Source organism: Peromyscus californicus, unplaced genomic scaffold, assembly GCF_007827085.1.
Source record: "Peromyscus californicus insignis strain IS unplaced genomic scaffold, ASM782708v3 Scaffold_3__1_contigs__length_106647218, whole genome shotgun sequence".
NCBI lineage: Eukaryota > Metazoa > Chordata > Mammalia > Rodentia > Cricetidae > Peromyscus > Peromyscus californicus.
The window spans coordinates 20262997-20285628 of NW_026294551.1; the positions used below are offsets into that span (position 1 = coordinate 20262997).

Sequence of the window (22632 nt, forward strand, 5' to 3'; positions counted from 1 at the left end):
CATTGCTGTGTATGTAGCCTTGGATGGCCTTGGTGACTTGCTGTATGGCCCAGGCTAACCTCAGACTTGATGTATCTGTCTTCTTCCTGCCTCATCCTGCTGGATTATAGTCTTGTGTCACTGTGCCCATCTCTGCTGTCTCTTTCTTGCCACCAGTACCTGGTTCAGGCATCACCACCTTTAACCCAGAATGCTGACCGACTCAGCTGGTTTTTCCACAGTGTCCCTTCTCCCGTCTGTTGTAGCCACAGGCAGCCAGTGTCATACTCTAAATTGGAGCACAGTTCGTCATTGAATCTCTCTCTGTCTTAGGGTTTCTGCTCCTTCAGTGAAACACCATGATGAAAGCAACTTGGGGACGAACGGAGTTTTTTAAGCTTCGACTTACACATCACAGTTCATCATCAAAGGAAGTCAGAGCAGGGACCTGAAGGCAGGAGCTGATGCAGAGGCCATGGAGGGGTGCTGCTTACTGGCTTGCTCCACCTGCTTTCTTTTTTTTTTTTTTTTTTTTTTTTTGGTTTTTCGAGACAGGGTTTCTCTGTGTAGCTTTGCGCCTTTACTGGATCTCGCTCTGTAGACTAGGCTGGCCTTGAACTCAGAAAGATCCGCCTGCCTCTGCCTCCCAAGTGCTGGGATTAAAGGCGTGCGCCACCACCTCCTGGCTCAACCTGCTTTCTTTTTTTTTTTTTTTTTTTCGAGACAGGGTTTCTCTGTGTAGCTTTGCGCCTTTCCTGGGACTCACGTGGTAGCCCAGGCTGGCCTCGAACTCACAGAGATCCGCCTGCCTCTGCCTCCCGAGTGCTGGGATTAAAGGCGTGTGCCACCACCGCCCGGCAACCTGCTTTCTTATAGAACCCAGGACCACAAGCCCAGGGATGGCACCACCCACAATGGGCTGGGCCCTTCCTCGTCAATCACATTTTCTTAATAGAAAATGCCTTACAGGCCTGCCTGCAACCTGATCTTATAGATACATATTCTTTCGTTTGGTTGGTTTTTTGGTTTGTTTGTTTTTCAAGACAGGGTTTCTCCATATAGCCCTGGCTGTTCTGGAATTGGCTGTGTAGACCAGGCTGGACTCTGCCTGGTTCTGCCTCCCCAGTGCTGGGATTAAAGGTGTGTACCACCACCACCTGGCTTGGAGGCATTTTCTTAGTTGAGGTTCCCTCCTCTTAGATGACTTTAGTCTATGTAAAGTTGACATAAAACTAGCCAGCACAATCTCTTCTTAATTTATTTTGTTTGAATGCTAGCAAGCATGTGGAGGTCAGAGGAGTTGGTCTCTTACGACCTTGTACAACCTGAGGATGGAATGCACATCATTAAGCTTGAAAGCAGTTGCCTCTTCCCCTATTGAGCTAACTTGCTAAAACTGACAATTTGATCTCTTACTAACTTTTAAAATCTTGAGACAGCTGGACATGTTGACACACACCTTTAACCCTAGCACAAGGAGACAAAGGCCGGCAGATCTCTTGAATTCCAGACCAAACTGGTCTACATATCAAGACCCTGTCTCAAAACCAAAATAAAAAATCTTTAGGATTCTCCATCTCCTATGGGCCGAAGTTCAAATTCCTTTAGTGTGGCATTCAAGTACCCTCCAGTGATCTAAGTCCCTGCCTGCCCTTCCTGCCCTCATGCCCACCCGCCCCTTTAAGCACCCTTCACTAGACACCCTTCACTTAGCCCTCTACGTACCTTTCCTCATTCCTGACCTCTCTTCTGCCCTGGTTGCTTACATTATTGCCAGCATCAGCAGGACAGGGGAACCTGGGTTTGAATCCCACTTTTGTTGCCCGTTGACATTCTCCATGTGGACAGTTTACCCAGAACTCTGCTAGTTTCTGCCCTTATGAAATAGTCCTGGTAGTATCTGTTTCATAGAGTTGCCTCCTAATTTCTGTTTCCCAAGGTGCACTTGCTGTCACCCGGTGGCAGTCCTGAGTGTCCTGGGCTTTACTGTCTCTGGACTAAGTTGAAGATCCTTGGCTGTTGTCTTTGTAGTTTCTATACACCAAACAGGAAGTACTTTTTTAAAACTCTAGTGCATGGGAGCTGGATGTGGTGGCACACCCACATCTTTAATCACAGCACTCAGGAGGAAGAAGTAAGTGGATCTCTTGGGAGTTTGAGGCCAGCCTGGTCTACAGAGCTATTTCCAGGACAGCCAGGGCTACACGGTGAAAAAAACACAACAAAACTCTAGTGCATGGGACTAGAGAGACGGTTCAGCAGTTAAGAGCATTTACCGCTCTTGCAGAGGACCCAGATTCAGTTGCCTACACCCCTGTCACAACTGCTTATAACTCTAGTTCCAGGGGTTCCAAAACCCTCTTGCCTTCATGGGCACTTGTACACACATGATGCAGATAAGCACACACATATGAAGAGCAGTTAACAATACAAAAAAATCTTGGTGGTGCACATTTTTATAATCCCAGCACTCAGGAGGCAGAGGCAGCCAGATGTCTGAGTTCAAAGCCAGCCTGGTCTACAGAGCAAGTTCCAGGACAGCCAGGGCTACACAGAGAAACCCTGTCTCAAAAAACGAAAACAAAACAAAATTCAAGCAAAACAACTGCAGTGTGATGTGAGTTGATAGAATTAGGCTTCCCAGCATTCAGCAGCAGTGCAGGAGCTACTCACTTGAGAAGAGTGGGAAGGCAGCGCGTCAGCAGGTCAGCAGAGGCCTCGTTAAGGATTCATTCTGATGCATGCGTTGCATGCTTGCCATGAATTTGGCACTGAGAACACACCAGTGAAGAAAGCCCTGAATAAAATCCAAGGAGCTTTTCGCTTAGTGAAGAATAAAAATTTTAGCTGTTTGCTGAGGTGATGAAGTATGAGAGGAGAGGGGGAATTAAAAGGACTTCAAAATGGGATAGGGTGGCCAAGTAAGATAGGCAGTGGTTAATCAGAAATAAAGATCAAGCCTGGGGTACATGGCTCAGTAATAGAGCACTTGTCTTATATGCGTGAGGCTATTCCTAGTACTGAGAGAGAGAGACAGAGAGAGAGAGAGAACACAGACTGAAAGGAGGGTGTGGCTATGATCCTTTATTCCTTTGCTTTGGGGCCAAGGCATGCAAGACCACAGGGCGTGGTGCTCTTCTGCTTGCCTGGTCCACAGAAGAGGACCTTTCTGACCCTTCCTGCTCTGTGGCTCTTCGCTCCGTCCACTCTTCAGGAAGACTTCAGCCATTCAACACCACCACACAGTGGGCCTCTGGCTAGGCCCTGGGACAGCAGAAAGGACCCTTGCTCTCAAAGGATTCAAATACTCAATCCAGTAAAAGGATCATCACGGTCATCCAGTACTGTACCCATGTGTGTATGGCAAGATGCCAACCTGAGAGCGCCATCCAGAATCAATTCTTTTTTTGCTTGTCTGTCTGTTTTTCAAGACAGGGTTTCTCTGTGTAGCCCTGGCTGTCCTGGAGCTTGATTTGTAGACCAGGCTGGCCTGGAACTCACAGAGATCCTCCTGTCTCTGCCTCCTAAGAGCTGGGACTAAAGGCGGACTAATGTGCCGCCACCACTTGGCTCAGAATCAGTTGTTTATGGTTAGATACTAACTGTCACCCGAGAAGGAGTGAAGCTGTCCATTTGAACAGCTGGTGCTTCATTTCAGGGACTGTGAACAGCACACCCTGGGATGATGTCATTTTAGCCCCATCTCCTCCCCACTTAGGCCAAGATCCATTCACTACCTTTCCCCGATATTGAAGGCATCCGTGTGGCCACACAAAGACTTGATTCGAGGCGAAGAAGTCAGGAACTGATGGACCCCAATACTGCTGGCTGAGGCTGTCCAAAGGCTCCGGGAGGAGGAAGTGGATAAACGCCGTACTCAGAATGATGGCCGCCTCAGGTCTTATCAGGAGAGAGCAGCTTCCTCAATCCTTCCTCCATCTCTGGCCAAGTCATAGTGTTCAAGAGCAGGACAGTCAGCTAAGTAGGGGAGGAAAGAGCTGTTCAGCTCTGGGCCATGGTGAAGTAGAACAGACCTTCCTGCTCTGTGGCTCTTCGCTCCGTCCACTCTTCAGGAAGACTTCAGCCATTCAACACCACCACACAGTGGGCCTCTGGCTAGGCCCTGGGACAGCAGAAAGGACCCTTGCTCTCAAAGGATTCAAATACTCAATCCAGTAAAAGGATCATCACGGTCATTTTACACCAGTTTACAGTTGCACTGTCCCAGGCAGCAGGGGACAGTGGTTGGCCTGGCATAGTGACGTGGAGACAGTGGCGGTGGAGATGGAACGGGTTTTCAAAGACGGGCAATGGTGGCGCACACCTTTAATCCCAGAGCTTGGGAGGCAGAAGCAGGTGGGTCTCTCAGTTCAAGGCCAGCCTGGTCAACAGAGTGAGTTCCAGGACAGCCAAGGCTACATAGAGAAACCCTGTCTCCAAAAACAAAAACAAGGCCGGGCAGTGGTGGCGCACACCTTTAATCCCAGCACTCAGGAGGCAGAGCCAGGCGGATCTCTGTGAGTTCGAGGCCAGCCTGATCTACAGAGCAAGATCCAGGACAGGCACCAAACTACACAGAGAAACCCTGTCTCTAAAAACCAAAATAACTAAGAAAATAAATAAAAATAAAATAAAAAGAAAAGAAAAAAGGATTTCAAGGGATGCATCCCTGAAGCAGGCTTGGAGATGAGCTATCCTAGAAAAAAAGGGTGAGCAATGGCTTTCAGCACTAAGATCCATCCCCAGAGAGGCCCCTCCTCCTTCCTGGTAATCCTACAGACCATGCGATTTAGGGGTTATTGCCCTCCGCCATGCCTGCTGCTCAGCAGTTACTTTAAGTTCCAGTTTGATAAGCTGAAACTTCCTGTGGTGGGAGCTTTAGGGAAGAGGAAAGAGCTGGTCCATTCCTGTTTAGGAGGTTTGGGCAGGAGGATGGCTAGAGCTTCGTGTGAATGGCATGCCCTGTGGCTCCTGCCGTGGATACCACTGTTCTTGGGACCTAGTCCTGCTCCTCCAGCCTGGGCCTTGAACCTGGACCCTGTGATGCTCACCATCTATGCAGGTCCCAATGGCAGCCACTTTGGATTTTCTGTGGACTTTCACAAGGACAACCATGGGAGGTGAGTACCAGGGGAAAAACGGGTGTTGAGAGAAGACTGCCTCCGATCGTTGCCTCTATGGCCTCTCCTTCCCTAGTTGAGCAAGGTGGAGTCTAGTGTCTGTTTGGGTCCAGCTCTTGTCAGGAATGCTGGGGAGGGGCAGGTTCCAGTGAGGGTGCCAAGGAAGGATACCAATGGGGAGATGAACACTGAACAGAAAAGGTAAAAGCTTATGTCTTCTTTGTCCCCAAGGGTCAGTGATATGACTCACTTTACCCTCGGCCAGTCATCCAAAATTGACTGGCCGAGATACAAGTGCCCACCTACTGCGTCTTGCTTTTCTCCATTTTGAACCTCATCTCTTTCCAAATTATAGATATTTGAAAAGAAGTAATAAATTACTAACAGTCAGCAATGATCAGGCTTTGAGATCAAACTGCTAAGATTCCTGGCTCATCTTCACAGCTGTGTTTAGCCTGAGTGACTTTGTGATGGACACTGGAATGCCCAGTGTCAGGGGAATAGTAATGACTGTTCTCAAGGACAGGTGTAAGGAATCATCTCGTCTGCCTAAAAGAGCCATTTCAACAAAAGCCAGGCCCCCTTCCCAAGATGGCTTGCATCCAGAGACTGTCCATGAAGGGAAAGAGATCTGGGGTTGCCTCAACTCTCACGATTCTGTAACTGAGTGTGGTGGCACATGCTTGTAAACCCAGGGAGGCTGAAGCAGAGCTGTTACCACAAGTTAAATAGCCAGGGACACATAACAAGAATCTGTCAAAGAAAGAAAGAAAAACTCCTGAGCTGGGTGTGGTGGTGCAGGCCTTTATTCCCCTTTAATGGGAGGCAGAGGCAGGCAGATCCCTGTGAGTTCGAGGCCAACCTCATCTACATAGTGACTTCCAGGACAGTCAGAGCTATATAGTGAGACCCTGTCTCGAAAAAAACAAAGCCAACCAACCAAATAAACAAAAATCTCCTGTCTTCGGAGCTGTTGAGTGTTCACACAGGGCCTGACACTCAGTTCAACTCCTTTCCCCAAGCATGGGTCCTGTGGGCACAATTTAATAAGCATCCTGTTGTTTATTAACACACACACTTTTCACAAAAGCGTGTGGCTGAGGGCGTACTAAATACCTGTCATACATTTATTGCATCTACTCTTCCAACAACATAATTGCTTGATACTATCCCTGCTTTACAAACGTCAGAACTGACTTAAACTTTGGTCTGCTAGGATCCTCAACACTGTCAGCACCACACATCCCCACCCGAGGTTACAGCATCCTTCACCATTCAAAACAGTTCTACTAAGGGATCCATTAAGTTAGACAAGGCAAACAGTTTGTTTGGTTCTTGTTGGGAGGGAGTGGGGGATATCAGTGTATGAAGCATAGCAGGTGTTTTCAGTAAGGATTTTGTTGTTGTGATGGTGGTGGTTTTGGTTTTTCGAGACAGGGTTTCTCTGTGTAGCTTTGGTGCCTGTCCTGGATCTCGCTCTGTAGATCAGGCTGGCCTCGAATCACAGAGATCCGCCAGGCTCTGCCTCCCGAGTGCTGGGATTAAAGTCGTGCCCCACCACCACCCGGCTTCAGTAAGGATTATTAAACCCTTCCTGTCCAAAACAAACCAACTGGTTTAGTCCTAGGTGAATTTCCTAAGAATACAGTTTCAGCTGCCCCTAAAATGAAGAAGTTGGCCTTAATGGGGTATCTGTGAGGGAAGATGGTCCATATGAGACCTATGCCACACCTCTTTCCTGGTACTACTGGGGTGGTGGGTGGCGGGCACCGGACAGGATAGAAAGACCCTGAGCCCTGCTCACCCAGCTTGCCTACACAGCGTGTCCATCGTGGTGGGCGCCCCCAGGGCCCTAAGCGCAAGTCAGGAGGAGACTGGTGGCGTGTTCCTGTGCCCCTGGAAGGCCAGTGGCGGCGAGTGCACCTCGCTGGCCTTCGAACTAAGTGAGTCTCCGGCATGGAGGGGAAAGGGGGAGCCAGGTGGAAGTGGATGGCGGGGCTCCAGAAATCCACCCTTTCTGTGTCCTCCAGGGGATGAGACCCGTCACGTAGGCTTGCAGTCTTTCCAAACCTTCAGGACCGGGCAAGGACTTGGGGCATCGGTCGTCAGCTGGAATGATGTCATTGTGGTAGGCACTGTGGACAGGTCACAGGGAGCAAATCCAGGCCAGCGACATTGATGGGGGAAGCCCGAATATCGCGCCCTTCCCCATTCTCCTGTGACTCTGCTCTAGGCCTGCGCCCCCTGGCAGCACTGGAATGTCCTAGAAAAGACCGATGAGGCAGAGAAGACGCCAGTGGGTGGCTGCTTCGTGGCTCAGCTACAAAACGGCGGCCGTGCAGAGTACTCGCCCTGTCGCACCAACATCATGAGCTCGGCTTACGCAGAAATTTTTGGTAAGCGCTGTTCCGCCTCTGGCTCCGCCCTCTGATAGCTGCAAACCCCGCCCCGCCACCAACCTCGCGCCCTGAGAGCCGGGCCCTCGGCTACGCCCCGCCCCCTGGGGTCCCGCCTCCAGGCCCTCCCCGCACCCGCCCCGCATAGTTTTGCTTGCCCACGCGGGATTCCTGGCTAAAGCGCGAGCTCCCGGAGCCGACCCTTGGCTGACCCCCCCCACTTGCCCCTTGTAGGCCCAGACAAGCGATACTGTGAGGCCGGCTTCAGCTCTGCGGTGACCCAGGCAAGTCGCAGGCAAGAGCAGTAGAGAGCTCGGCCTGGAGGCTGAGGCAGGGGGATCGCGAGTTTGAAGCCAGCCTGAGCTGCAAAGTGAGACTCCTCTTAAAAGGAGACGGGGTGGCGGGGAGAATGAGAATGGATGAATATGAGAACATCATGCAGCCCGGCAGGCGATGGTGGCACACACCTTCAGTCCCAGCACTCAGAAGGCAGTCAGGTGGATCTCTTGAGTTTGAGGCCAGTCTGGTCTACAGAGTGGGTTTCAGGACAGCTACGGCTACACGGAGAAACTGTGTCTCGAAAAACAAACAAAAGAACATCATGCAGGCAAAGTGATATTTGGGTTGTTCCAGAATACGGGGCTCTCTCACGACCGGGACTTCCCTTTCAGGATGGCGAGCTAGTGCTTGGGGCTCCTGGTGGCTACTATTTTTTAGGTACGTGCCCAGTAACCCAACCCACTCTCATCTCGTGATTTGGGGAGACCCAGGCGTCTGGGGCCCCACACCTCCTGTCCCTGTGCCCTTCCCAGGTCTCCTGGTTCGGGTTCCAATTGCGAATATCATCTCTAGTTACCAACCGGGTACCCTTTTGTGGCATGTTCCCAACCAGCGCTTCACCTTTGACTATGGCAGCTCAGTGTACTTCGACGGCTACCGGGGTAACCTTGGCATCTCCTTTCTAGGCTTCCCAGAACCCAAAAAGTCAGGTCCCACCCCTGTCCGAGGTTTTCTGCCAATCTTAACTAGTCCCCAGCGCAAAAGCACCCCGCCCTCGGTTCCCGCCTCTTCCCCCACACCTGTCCAACTCCCGTCCACGTTGGCTCGCCCTTCCCTGCTTGGACTCAAGTAAGACCTCCAGCACGCCTCAGTTTTTCCACCTTCACAATGCAGTTTGTACTGATAACCTCGGTACTCATGACCCTCCTTTCCTGACCGAGGTCTTCCTCCTTGCTTTAAACGCTAAACTGTGCTGTTTTCAGGGTACTCGGTGGCCGTGGGCGAGTTCGATGGGGATCTGAGCACTACAGGCAAGGAATGCTGTTAGGGGCGGGTGGGGAGCCCTGGGGCAGGAGCACCTCCCTCCGTACAATTTCCCCTGGGTCCCTATGTGAGGATGGAGTAAGTAAGCGGTTTCTGAGGATCTGATTTGCTGAGCCTTGCTCTTCCCAGAGTACGTATTCGGTGCCCCCACTTGGAGCTGGACCTTGGGAGCGGTGAGTGATGGCTCTCCCACCGTTTGACATTCCGAACCGCCGACACCAGAACTCTTGTTTACCCCCCACACACACTCGCCAATTCCCTGCCCTATCTCAATGAGAGTGGGAAGTCACAGAGGGAGCATGAGTGACGCACTTGGGTATGTTTCTCCATGCAGGTGGAAATTCTGGACTCCTACTACCAGAAGCTGCACCGGCTACTTGGAGAGCAGGTGGGAGCAGCGGTGGCCCCATGGAAGTGGCCAATGTCAGGGAATTAAGACACACCCCTAAAATAGTTCATAGGATCTGAGGGTGATGTCTAATAGAGGATGCTGAGCTCAGAAGCACAGACTAAAATTCTCTTCATCTTGTAGGTGGCTTCGTATTTCGGGCACTCAGTGGCAGTCACTGACGTCAACGGGGACGGGTGAGAAGAGGGAATGCCCCTTACCCAGTTGGGTCCTCAACTGCCAGCAGCAGGAGTTACCCTCATCTTGTCCCAAGGGTAGCCCAGAACTGCCCTCGTTCCTAGTACCTTCCTAGCTCAACGGCACCTAACCTTGCCCATCTGGTCCACAGGAGGCACGACCTACTGGTGGGGGCTCCATTGTATATGGACCACAGGGCGGATCGCAAGCTGGCCGAGGTGGGCCGTGTGTATTTGTTTCTGCAGCCTCAGGGCCCCTATGTTCTGGGCACACCCACTCTCCTGCTGACTGGCACTCAGCTCTATGGGAGATTTGGATCTGCCATTGCACCCTTGGGTGACCTCAACCGGGATGGCTATAATGGTGAGTGGAAGAGCTGCTGTGTTTGGCCTTAAGAGGGTCAATAGCCCTAACAAAAAGATGAATTTAAGGCAGAGTACACTTGTAATCCCAGTAGGAGAGAGGCTGAGATCTTGGGCAGCAGGAGCCAGAAAAAGCTTGACTGCTGATTAGAAAGTGGGTACCAGGGTTCAAGGAATCCAATTAGGGCAGTTTGTCTAGGTCCCAACACGATGACCCCTGCATGCAGATTGGGAGAATGGAGTTAGAGATGCGGTGACTTTACAATATATTTAGGGCTTGTACTATTAAGGCTGGATGGGAAATGGAATATGGAGTCAGGATGAGAAGGGAGTTGAGTGGAAGTGGGGAGCAAGGAGGTCCGTGGTTCACTTCTGGGTTAGCTGGTTTTGAAGGGCTTGGGACTATTGGGTGGAAATATGGTGAGAACCGTGAACTGTCGCAATTGACTTTGCACACTTCCTCTAGAGAGGGCTGAGGGTGAGATGGAGACCCGGGAAGCGTGGATAGGATCTGGAGCCTGGGAGTTAAGAGGAGGCCCAGTGTAGAAGCCTGGGAAGCGAAAGGGCATTCAGGGAACACCCCGAGAAGGTCGCTCTGGGAAATAGTGTTTAGACAGATGGGAGAGAAATCAGGAGATTGGTGGCCCAAAACTCTGAGAGAGTACTTTAAGCAGGAGGGAGGGATGGGCCGAGTGGCCCCCTCACTCCTGAAAGGTACAGTTAGATGGGACTGGGAAAACATCATGGGCTTAGCAAGGATGAGCTCCTTGGTGGTGGTGTCAAGGACCAACCCAGGCCAGTATGGTGGTGTGTACCAGTAATCCTAGCACCCAGGAAGTGGAGACAGGAGAGACAGAAGTCCTGCTACCTAAGACCCTCTGCTACCTAAGAGGCTGGAGAGCAGCCTGGGATACATAAAACTCTCTGTCAAAAACAAAAACAAACAAACAAAAAAAAACCACTCAAGAAGGGCACCTTAGGGCCCAGAAGATCACTGGGGCCAGGTCCAGGGCATGAACAGAGGTAAAGCACTCAGCAGGCAGGACAGACAACTCTCTCATCAATTTGGCTGTGGAAAGGGGAGCCATCATGGACTGAGGGATGGGGACCATGGGAAGATCATTTTAGGAAGAGTGGGGAGTGTAATGAATACAAAGGAAAAATAGCCATGTTGGGAACTGGAGGGGGTCAGCCAGATGAGGGTCCCTATGATGCCTGGGGATGCAGACACTCCATCCATAGGCAGGAGATACCAATTTGAAGGTCCCCTGGAGAAAGCAGGAAGACAGTGGGTCCCTTACCGAAGGAAACGGGCTGACAGCCTGGCAGAGAGGAGACAGAAAGAGGTGCTGTGGGGAAATCCACAAGATGGTGGAGAGGCCCCAAGGGTCCCAAGGAAGGCTGGGGATTCGGAGGCCACAGTGCCCTTCTGCTCTGTCTCCTGCAACCCTGAGCTGAATTAGCTCCAGGTAGAATCTGGCCAGGCGGACCCAAAACTGGCCATGGGACAAGAAGGCTGCAAAAATTAACAGTGAATCAAATGGTCAGTAAATCCATGAAGACCAAGACCAGGACAGAGACGGGGCCCTGGACTCCAGGACACCATTGTGGTCAGAGGCCTCTGTTTGCTTTTTGAGACAAGGTCTCACTGTGTAACCTTGGCTGGCCTGGAACTCTCCATGTAGATCAGGCTGGCCTCAAACTCGCAGAGATCCACCTGCCTCTGTGTCCTGAAGGCTGGGGTTAAGCACTTTTGTTTGAATTATGATTATGGTGATCAAGACGTACTGTAAACAAAATCAGAAGATGAAGGGAAGACGGTTCAAACACACAGACACGTGATCTAAGTTAGTTACATAGGAAAAGAGCTCATAAAATCCTGAGGCTGCTAGCAGATGCGCTCTCAAGGAGGGTCTTAAAGGCTCTGGGGTTGATAAACTAGGGTGTGGCGGCTGGGAGTTTGTTTGCTCCGTGAAGGTGAAACAGAGTTACCGTCTGGAAAACAGGTTTCAGCTAGTTTTTATTTGTTTTTCAGTTTGGTTTTGTGTTTTGAGACAGGGTCTGACTATGTAGCCCTAGCTGGCCTGGAACTCAGTATGTACATCAAGCTGGCCTTGAACTCAGAGAGATCTGCCTACCTCTGCCTCGTGAATGTTGATATTAAAAGTGTGCACTAGCACACCGGGCCTACTTTTTTTTTTCCTTCCATTACTGGGAATTAAATCTAGGACCTCACACAAACTAAGAAGTTTGCTGGCCTGGTCTGGGCTCAGTTATTTAATCTTCTTCTAAAATGGGAATTAAGGGCAGGGTTGTGGCTGAGCTAATAGCTTGCCTCACATGCACAAGGCCTCAACCCAGCATAAACCAGGTGTGGTGGCGCCAGTACCAGTCCTCCCAGCACAGAGGAGGTGGAGGCAGGAGGGCCAGAAGTTCAAGGTCATCCTCAGCTACGTGAATAATTAGAGGCCAGTTTGTGACACATACCACCCTGTCTCACTGGCATATTATCGAACACCTTTAATCCCAGCACAGAGAGGCAGAGGCAGGCAGATCTCTGTGAGTTTAAGGCCAGCCTGGTCTACAGAGTGAGTTCCAGAACAGCCAGGGATACAAAGAGAGACCTTATCTCAGAAAAACCAACCAACCAACCAACCAAACAAACAAACAAAAAACCAAACCTGTCTCAAATTAACAATAATACTCCTAATTGTCAGGAGTAAATGGAGTCTTAGTGTGTTTCCTTGATGTGGGGACAGTGAGGAGTGTTGGAGCTTTAATACCAATTGTTAATACTTGACTGATCTCTCTCCTGCCTCCTCCATACGGACTTTGTACCCTTCTGGTCTCCCAGGGCCTCCCCAGAGAAGACTCAAGAGAGATTGGCAGCATCCCCTGGGGAGACCCGATCACAAACAGCCACATTCTTTCTCTCCTTCCAGATGTTGCTGTGGCTGCCCCCTATGGGGGTCCCAGTGGTCAGGGCCAAGTGCTGGTGTTCCTGGGTCAGAGCGAGGGGCTGAGTCCACGCCCCTCCCAGGTCCTGGACAGCCCCTTCCCCACAGGCTCGGGCTTTGGTTTCTCCCTCCGCGGCGCCGTAGACGTCGATGACAATGGATACCCAGGTGCCTGTGCCTTGCATCCAGCCAGTCAGGACAGGCCTCTGAGCACTTGCTGGGAATGCGGAGAGACCAACAGCTGGAGCTTCATGTCTCACCTGGCACCAGCTGTGGGCTCTAACTTGTCTGTGTGGCTGGGATGCTGGGGTTCGGGGGCAGAACCTCGGGGGCGGGGGGGGGGGGCGGTGATGGTGTAGAGAACTTTTTGGAAGATAAAGACTCGCTCTATGCCTGCTCTAATGGCCACTTCTAACCCCTCTCCCTGTGTCTATAGACCTAATTGTGGGAGCCTATGGGGCTAGCAAAGTTGCCGTGTACAGGTGAGCACTGGCTGGGGGGAAGGACCACATCATCAGAGGAGGCTGGGTCAGGAGGGACACACTGGTGAGCCTCCTCTGATCCCATCAGAGCTCAGGCTGTGGTGATGGCCACTGTCCAGCTGCTGGTTCAAGACTCCCTGAATCCCACCGTGAAGAACTGCGTCCTGGAACAGACCCAGACGCCAGTCAGCTGGTGAGGAGGTGGAAGTCACGGACTTGGCAGGGTTTGGGACCTCAGAGAGGCCCCACCCCCCAAACCCGCTCTCATCTTTACAGCTTCAACATCCAGATGTGTGTGGGCGCCACCGGGCACAACATTCCTCAGAAGCTGCGTGAGTGGCCTGGAGGGAGGGTTGGAGGAAGGAAGGTCTGGCTGTCCCCACTAGAGGGAGACCTGGATCCTTCCGGCTCGCCTGCCCTGCAGAGCTGAAGGCAGAGTTGCAGCTGGACCTGAAGAAGCCCCGCCAGGCCCGCCGAGTGCTGCTGCTGGCCTCTCAGCAGGCGAGCCTCACGCTGAGTCTGGACCTGGGTGGAAAGAACAGAACTATCTGCCACACCACCATGGCCTTCCTTCGAGTATGCTCAGGCTAAAACGGGCGGAGCTGGGTGTGCAGGGTTCTCCCCCCCAGGCAGTTCAAACAGTCCTAGGACTCAAGCAAAGGGTGTGGGTGGGCCCTGGAGCAGGCTAGCCTGACTCTTGCCATCTGCTAGGATGAGGCCGACTTCCGGGACAAGCTGAGCCCCATTGTACTGAGCCTCAACGTGTCGCTGCCCCCGGGAGAGACTGGAGGAGCCTCTGCTGTGGTGTTGCATGGAGAGACCTATGTCCAGGAGCAGGTGGGGTCAGTGGGACAAGCAAGAACCGGGCAAGATCCCTGGTAGGGGGATTAAGATTGGGGAAGAGGTTGTAACCATGAATCCCAAACCTTGAAGTCACCCCCAAATCCTGATGTAATTCTCCGAATCTCAGTGACCCCCCAACATTGTCGTAGATTGGTAAACCCTGCTATCCCAGAACTTGGGCATCATCCCAAACCTTTATACACACTCCATCCCATACTCCCTAAAGCCTGAAAGGACCCCTGGAGCCACTGTTGTTCTGAGCTCTCTGAGGTGACCCCTAAACCCACAAGCCCTCAGCTTACCCACACATCCTATTGTGTCCCCTAGACCCGGATCATCCTGGACTGTGGGGAAGACGACCTGTGTGTGCCGCAGCTCCAACTCACAGCCACTGTGTGAGAGGGTCTTCCACTCTACCTACCCTGTCCCTCCATGCCCCAGGAGACCCACACCTTACCTGAGTCCCCTCTCCTCCTCCTCTAAACCAAGCACTCCCTCCACACACAGGGGGAACTCCCCACTTCTGATTGGTGCTGAGAACGTGTTGGAGCTGAAGATTGATGCAGCCAATGAGGGTGAGGGAGCCTATGAGGCAGAACTGGCTGTGCACTTACCTCCGGGTGCCCACTACATGCGGGCTCTGAGCAACATTGAGGTGAGGTGCTACCCCGGGCATAGCCAGCAGGCAGCAGGCAGCAGGCAGCAGGCGTGAGAGCCTTGACTCCGGCCTCCCACCCAAATCTTCACTGTTCCTATGCTCTACTATAAAGATGTTTTCAGCTTTTAGATGCAATGCGTGTAGGTGTGACGTGCACATGAGAAATGCTGGCTAATGGTACAAATTCGAAGAACCCTGTTACAAAACCACCAAAAGGCTCAGGAAGCCAGTGTTAATTAGAACCCCTTTAACATCTACTGGGGAGCTGGGGTGATGGCTCAGTTGGGAAGGTTCCAGCCACCCAAGCAGAGAACCTGGGTTTGGATTCCCATGGGAAAGCCAGGTATGGCAGTGTGATCCTGGAACCCTAGTACTGGGGATTTAATGATGGGTGTAACCCTAAAGCTCATAGGCCAGGCAGGCTAGCCACATCCCTGAGACCCTGTCTCAATAAATAAACATAGAGAACTACTGGGGAAAAATACCGATATCAAACTCTGGTTTACACACACACACACACACACACACACACACACATTTGCTGACTTAGTCTTTTCCCATAATGTTGGCAGGCACTTACACAGGAATTGTTAAATTAAATTCAATGTTTGTGCGTGCATGTGTGTGCACAGTGAGCAAGTGTGTATGTGATGTGTGTGCACGTGCCTGTGGAAGTCAGAGACTGGCCTTATGTGTCATTCACTTTGTTTTTGTTTGCTTGCGTGCTCGTTTTTTGAGACAAATCTCTCACTGTCTGAACCTGAAACTCCCAGATTCAGCTAGACTGGCTGGTCAGGAGCCCAGGGAACCTCCTCTCTCCACCTCCCTGGTGCGGAGATGACAGGCATGTGCCCCCACACCCGCTTTTCCCGTGGGTTCTGGGGACCAGACTCAGGTCCGATTGGTCACGCAGCAGGTACTTACCACTGAGCCAGCTCCCCCAGCCCGGTGTTTTCATCTTCTGAGAAAGAGTCTCACTCTGAAGCCATACTGGCCTGGAACTCACTAGTTAGTCCAGGACAGCCTTGAACTCTTGATACTTCTGCCTCGGCCTCCCAAGTATTGGAATTGTAGGCATGAGCCACCACACTCAAGTATGTATAATGTATATGTGTGTGTGTATACTATGTATGTATATATACATATACACTTATTATATATATATATATACACACACACATTATGTTCAGTGTGTGTGTGTGTGTGTGTGTGTGTGTGCACGCTTTCACCACAGTGAGCATGTAGAGGGGTCAGAGGACAACCCATGGGAATTAGTTGTCTTCTTCTATCTTGTAGGTCCCAGGAATTGAACTGAGATTGTCAGGTTTGGTGGCAAGCCCCTTTAACCAACTGAGCCATCTTGACAGCCCTGAACAGATTTTTGTTTGGTTTGTTTTGAGACAGGGTTCTCTCTGTGTAGCTCTCTCTGGCTGTCCTGGAACTTGCTCTGTAGACCAGGCTAGCCTCGAACTCAAGAGATCCACCTGCCTCTGCCTCCCGAGTGGTAATGAAAGGCTGTGTGTCCCCATGCCTGGTTTTATTTTGTTAATGTCATTTATAGCAGACATATTGGGCACCGCACCCCCACGGCTTCTCTTTTCCAACTGTCTGTGAATCTCTTCCCCAGGGCTTTGAGAGGCTCACCTGCACCCAGAAGAAGGAGAACGAAACCAGAGTGACACTGTGTGAGCTGGGCAACCCCATGAAGAAGGACACCCGGGTAAGGCCTCCATGATGTGGGCCTGGGGACAGCCTGGTGGGGGGGGGCTCTCAGGTGGGAGTCAGGAGGTCTTCCAACGCTAGCTACATCTTAGGGTAGGTGGGCTCCTGGGGGTGTGGAGGGGGGATAATAATGGTGGCTGTGGCGGGGGAGGACTGGACCCAGAGTGCACACTGGGGTAGTGACTTCAGTGCTTCCCTCTTCCAGATAGGAATCACCATGTTGGTGAGTGTGGAGAACCTGGAAGAGGCTGGACAGTATGTGTCCTTCCAGCTCCAGATCAGGAGGTACTGAGCTGGGCAGCATGGCTGTCCACCTCCCTTCCAGCTGACCCTCGGGCGGAAACCCTTCCGAACGGAAAGGCCTTCCCAAGTCTGTCCCCTTTCTTCCTCCGTGACTTGTTTCTGAGTCTTGGGGGGTCCTAGAGGACATTCTTTCTCGATCTAACTTCAGTATAGCATGCTGTTGGGGGTGGAATTAACTCCCCCTGAGCTGTCGAAAATTCTGGATCCACTTCAAGGAGCTGGTGTCCCTCAATTTCTTCTTCTCCCTTCCCCGCTCCAGCAAGAACAGCCAGAATCCAAACAGTCAGGCTCTGCTGCTGCCTGTGGCGGTCCAAGCAGAGGCCACCGTGGAGCTTCGAGGGTGAGAGACCATGCATGGGAAGGGGACAGGGCAGAGGGGGCGATATTGCTCCCAGGAGCAGGTGGGGTGTAGTTTATGGGTACAGTTCATGATTAGCACATGGAAGACCCTGGATCCCATCCCCAGTATCTTGTAAAACAAAAGGGTAAAGTTTGAGGGGTCCTGGAGGATCACCCCACTCTGGGGGCTTGGGCACTTGCAGGAATTCCATCCCTGCCTCCCTGGTGGTGGCAGCAGAAGAAGGTGAGAGGGAGCAGGATGGCTTGGACAGCTGGATCCCCAGGGTGGAACACACCTATGAGGTAAGGAGGAGCCTCTGGGTAAGAGTGGGGTGAGGGAGGTCCTGGGAGCTGCAGGCTGCCCGCTGAGCCACAGCACCCCACTGTCTCCACACCCCCCAGCTCCACAACAATGGCCCCGGCGCTGTGAGTGACCTCCGACTTGCCATCCACTTTCCCAGCCAGTCCCAGCCCTCGGACCTGCTCTACATCCTGGATGTGCAGCCCCAAGGTGGTCTCCTTTGCTCCTCACAGCCGACCCCTAAGCCCCTTAAGGTGAGGCTCTGGGCGAGGGAAGGAGCCGTGAGGGGGCAGATCAACAGCCAGAGCAGGGTCTGGGTGTGGATGCAGACCCTGGAGGCGAATTCACTGCGTCCCTGTCCCCCCAGCTGGACTGGACGCTACGCACTCCCGGCCCTTCCCCGATTCGCCCGGTCCATCACAAGCGCGAGCGCAGACAGGCGTTCCTGCAGGGACCCAAGCCGCTGGGGCAGCAGGACCCAGTTCTGGTGGTGAGAAGACTCAGCGGGACCGGCTGGAGCCCTCAGGAGCCAGAGGAGATGGGAAGCAGGGGGAGTGGTGCGGGTGTGATGCTGGACTGGCGCTTGGCAGAATGGGCTAGGGGACACATGGGTGTTTAAGTTTTCTTCTAAAGAAAAGCCAAAGCAAGCCGGGCCTGGTGCATGCTTTTAATCCCAGCAGAGGCAGGCGGATCTCTTTGAGTTCGAGGCCAGCCTGGTCTACAGAGCGAGTTCCAAGACAGCCAGGGATGTTACACAGAGAAACCCTGTCTCAGAAAAAAAAAAAAAAAAAAACCAAAGCAATATCACAAAAATACTGAATACTGCAGGCTATGGGTGACCCCTGCCTTCGGGCCTCGTCTAAGTATCCCTGGGAATGTTGAGCAAACAGTATGTAGGGAAACTATCTGAAGCTCAGCCGGAGACCGGCGCTCACTGACCCTCCTGGTTCTCTGTGTTGAGTCCTTGATTGATGGCGCATGATTGACAGGAGGGCCTGGGGACTTACCACCCGTCTCCCTCAGAGCTGCAACGACTCAGCGCCCTGTACAGTGGTGGAATGTGAGCTGCGGGAGATGGTGCGCGGGCAACGAGCCATGGTCACAGTGCGGGCCATGCTGGGGCTGCCCAGCCTCCGCCAGGTGGGGGCTGGACGCTGGCGGGCGGGGCCCGCGGGGGCGGGGCCTGAGGGGGCGGGGCCTGCGGGGCGGGGTCAGTGAGGGCGGGGCAGGAGTTTGCCCTGGGCTTCATCAGGTTCACCCGGGCCTTTTTCCTCCCGGCGGAGCGGGGCGGGGCAAAACCCGGGCAACTCAGAAGCTGGGAGTCCCGGGCTTGGCTTGCTGCCACCTCCTGGACTGGAGTGGCTGCGGTAAGCGTCTGCCACCCCGCCCCCGACAGAGGCCGCTGGAGCAGTTTGTGCTGCAGTCGCATGCCTGGTTCAACGTCTCCTCCCTACCCTACTCGGTGCCGGTGCTCAGCTTGCCCAGCGGACAAGCTCTGGTGAGCGACCCTAGATCTCTCGCTGTCCGCTACCTGCCAGCGTGGGACGAGGCCTCTCCAGGGCCCAGGGGCGGGAAGTCTGTCTGAGGTTGAGGGGCGGGCTCTCAGTCGGACTGAAGTATGGTTACTAGGAGATGGCTTGGCTGGGCATCCTCCTCCCTGGTCACAGTCCCCCTGAAGTGACATCCAGTTTGCTCTCAGGTGCAGACACTGCTGCTTCGGGCCTTGGAGGACAGGGCCATTCCTATCTGGTGGGTGCTGGTGGGAGTCCTGGGCGGTCTGCTGCTGCTCACCCTGCTGGTTTTGGCCATGTGGAAGGTGAGGCTGGAATCGGGGCTCAGTGTTCCTAGATGGTCACAAGCTAGGAGACCAGGGATACGGGACCTGTCTCACCTACATGTCCTTTATTAGAATGTCATTTTTCTGAGGACTTGTGCTGGGCACGTACCATCCCACCCATGCCCACAAGCAGGACGCCTGAAATCCTCAGGTCTTTAGACCCCTCCCCCACTGTCAGGGAGTCAGAGGAAACTGAGACCTGCCCTCAGAATCAGAACTCCCTGACTGCTATGGGCGGGGCTCCTAGCTGGGTTTCTGTTGCAGTGTAACAATACCATGACCAATAGAAACTTGGGGAGGAAAGGGTTCATTCATGGGACACTTCACAGTCAGCGACAGAAGCCGAGGCAGGAACTGAAGTCGAAACCTTGAAGGACAGATGCTTAAAGGCTTACTTCCTTACCTACCTTTCTTGCCCAACTGCCCAGGCATGGCACCACCCACAGATGGCTGGGTCCCCTACATCAATTAGCAATTAAGAAAATGTCTCACAGGGGCTGTAAGGATGAGTGGGCTAAGAGTACTGGCTTCTCTTCCAGAGGACCAGTGTGCGGTTCCAGCACCCACGTGGCCACAACCCTGTGTAACTCCAGTGTAAGGGGATCTGACAGTTTCTTCATGTTTCTTTAGTGCCAGGCATGCATGTAGTGCACAGACACACGTGCAGGCAAAATCAAAATGCCCATACACATAAAATAAAAATAATTAATTTTTTATTTTTATTTCTTTTTTTATTACACTCATGATATTCGTTAATTACACTCATGATATTACATTTGTGGTATTCATTGATTACACTCACAGTATTCATTCAATAACTATATTTATGATATTCATTAATTACATTAATTGTATTGATTTATTACATTCATGATATTATGCCCTGTTACTATGGTCCATTTGTGGGGCTTTTCCATCACACAAAACAGAGATTCTGTACTTAGGAAATCATTGTTCTATATTCCTTTCTTCTCCATCTTGAGAATTAATTTTTTAAAAAGGAAAATGCTTCAAAGGCATGGCTACAGGCCAGTCTGACCTGGGTAATTTGTTTGTTTGTTTTTTGAGGCAGGATTTCTTTGTGTAGTCTTGAACTAGCTCTGTAGACTAGGCTAGCCTCAGACTTAGAGATCAGCCTGCCTCTGCCTTCAGAGAGCTGGGTTTAAAGGCATGAGCTACCAGGCCCTGCTGACCTGGGAAATTTTTCAATAAGGAAATCTTATCTCAAAAAAAACAAACAAACAAAAACCAAACCAGAGGCTGCTGAGACAGCTCAGGGGATGAAGGTGCTTGCCAACAAGCCTAATGACCCGAGTTCTAACCCTGGGATCCATATAGGAGAAGGCGAGAACCGGTGACCCCCAAAGATACACACACATCAATAAATAAAATGTGATTTTTTTTTTTTAATTTATGGGGGAAACATCTCCCAATTAAAAAAATCCCCATTCTCATGCTGGGGCTGCAGCTCCACCGCACGGGTTTTGAGGCAGCTGGTTTCTAGCAGATGCCCTTCCTCAGTGGTTGTCTGGGGTGTGTAGCCAGTCTCTGTGCCTGACTCCAGCTCCTGTGCCCCTCCCCTCCAGGCTGGCTTCTTCAAGCGGAATCGACCACCTCTGGAGGAAGATGACCAGGAGTGAGGACACCAGTGCTCAGTCATGGGGGGAAGCTGGGTGCCTGCTTCACCTCCGGTTTCCAACCGCTTGGCCCTGCTCAGAACTCCATGGGTTCAAACGCTTCCGTGGGGTCTTCCCTTCCCAGCAGAGCAGCACATTCCCTTTCCTACTGCCTAATAAAGAGGTTGATGTCAGTAGCCACCATGCTGCCTTGGATCTGAGGATAAAGTGGGGAGTGAAGGGATGTTTGTGGGGACTGAGAGTTGGAGCAGGATGAGTCTCTACCAACAAGGTAGCTAGCAAATGGAGTAGAGAGTAAGGTAGCAGGTGGAGGGAGCGGGAAGGAAGGAAGGAAGGAAGGGCCTCCCATGAGACTCAGTGGGTAGGAGTACCAGAGAAGAAAGGCTGGGTTCCTGGTAGCCAGTTTTGTATCTCTTTTGTTTTTTGTTTTGAGACAGAATCTCACTATGTAGCCCTGGCTGGTCTGGAGCTCACTGTGTAGACCAGGCTGGCCTCGAACCCGAAGAGATCAATCTATTTCAACTTCCCAGGTGTTGGAATTAAAGGCCTGAGCTATCATGCCTGGCTCCCTGGTGGGCAGCTGTAAGCTGTGCGTTTTGCATAACTTTGGAGAGACAAACCTCAAAATAGTCCAAGACTTGGGACATGGCATTCCTGTCTTCCTTCCCTTCCCCCAAGAAAGACCTTTTAAAGAGATGTTCTGGAGGAAGAGGGGCAGCAGAGAGCTGGCTGAGCTCAGCTTGAGGAGAGCAGTATCTCACCAGGGGGGACAGCAGATGTTGTCCCCTGCAGTCATCCTGATGCCTTCCTTCTGAGGAACAGGTCTTCTGCTAGGAAAGGGATGAGGAGTAGAAGGGCAGCTGTGGGGACTGGAGTTGGGGGACAGAGGTCAGGCCATCCTCTAGGGGTTTGTTGATTCACATATTCCAGAAATGTTTTGGGTTTTTTGCTTTTGTTTTGTTTTTCAAGACAGAGTTTCTCTGTGGTAGCTCTGGCTGTCCTGGAACTCGATCTGTAGCCCAGGCTGGCCTCAAACTCACAGAGATCTGCGTGGCTCTGCCTCCCGAGTGCTAGGATTAAAGGCATGTGCCACCACTGCCTGGCCAGAAATGGTTTCTGAGCAAATAACAGAACTATTCCAAAGTGAGCTGAGGGCTGAGCAGTAAATAAAGCTAGTCTCTATCCCATGGGACTTACATTCAAGAAGATGAATGAAATAAACCAAGAAATAAAAGAGTAGTCGTTGATGTCCACAGCTGTGAATGAAAATAGGAGGAAGGGGCCGGGCTTTTAACCCCAGTGTTCAATAATAATAGTTGGGTGGTGGTGGTGCACGCCTTTAATCCCAGCACTCAGGATGCAGAGGCAAGTGGGTCTCTGTGAGTTCAAAGCCAAGCCTGGTCTACAGAATGAGTTCCAGGACAGGCACCAAAACTACACAGAGAAAAACCCTGTCTGGAAAAACAAAAAAAAAGTAATAATAATATTATTATATATTATTAAATATTTATCATCATCATCATCATCATATGGCTAGAGATGCCGCTCTATGCGCAAGGTGTTTACCTAGCATACAAGAAGCCCTGGTCAGGTTCAGTCCATGGCCCTGTGTATAGCAAGAGCGGTAGCACATGCATGGTATACCAGAACTCATGAGGTGGAGACAGGAGGATCGGAAGTGTGAGGTCATCTTCAACTACATGGTGGGTTTGAGAGTTTGAGGCCAGCCTGGGTTACATTAGACTCTGTCTCAAAAGAAAGGCTTGGAGTGTTTGCCTTTTCATGGT

At 51.9% G+C, this 22632-nt stretch overlaps 1 protein-coding gene across 1 annotated transcript; it reads left to right on the forward strand.

The window, feature by feature from the left end:
• The first annotated feature begins 766 nt into the window (after nucleotides 1–766).
• Nucleotides 767–21021, forward strand: Itga2b (integrin subunit alpha 2b). The gene is made up of 30 exons (XM_052758036.1): nucleotides 767–5099; nucleotides 6921–7042; nucleotides 7130–7227; nucleotides 7333–7495; nucleotides 7730–7779; nucleotides 8167–8212; nucleotides 8308–8436; nucleotides 8758–8805; nucleotides 8948–8991; nucleotides 9153–9206; nucleotides 9351–9403; nucleotides 9556–9767; nucleotides 12709–12891; nucleotides 13160–13205; nucleotides 13294–13398; nucleotides 13482–13537; nucleotides 13630–13781; nucleotides 13917–14042; nucleotides 14376–14443; nucleotides 14556–14703; nucleotides 16334–16426; nucleotides 16634–16713; nucleotides 16991–17071; nucleotides 17274–17373; nucleotides 17473–17625; nucleotides 17739–17861; nucleotides 18395–18511; nucleotides 18768–18869; nucleotides 19071–19187; nucleotides 20795–21021. Exons 1-30 carry the CDS (start codon nucleotides 4696–4698, stop codon nucleotides 20846–20848), a joined length of 3327 nt encoding a protein of 1108 aa, XP_052613996.1. The 5' UTR covers nucleotides 767–4695; the 3' UTR covers nucleotides 20849–21021.
• The last annotated feature ends 1611 nt before the right edge of the window (nucleotides 21022–22632 follow it).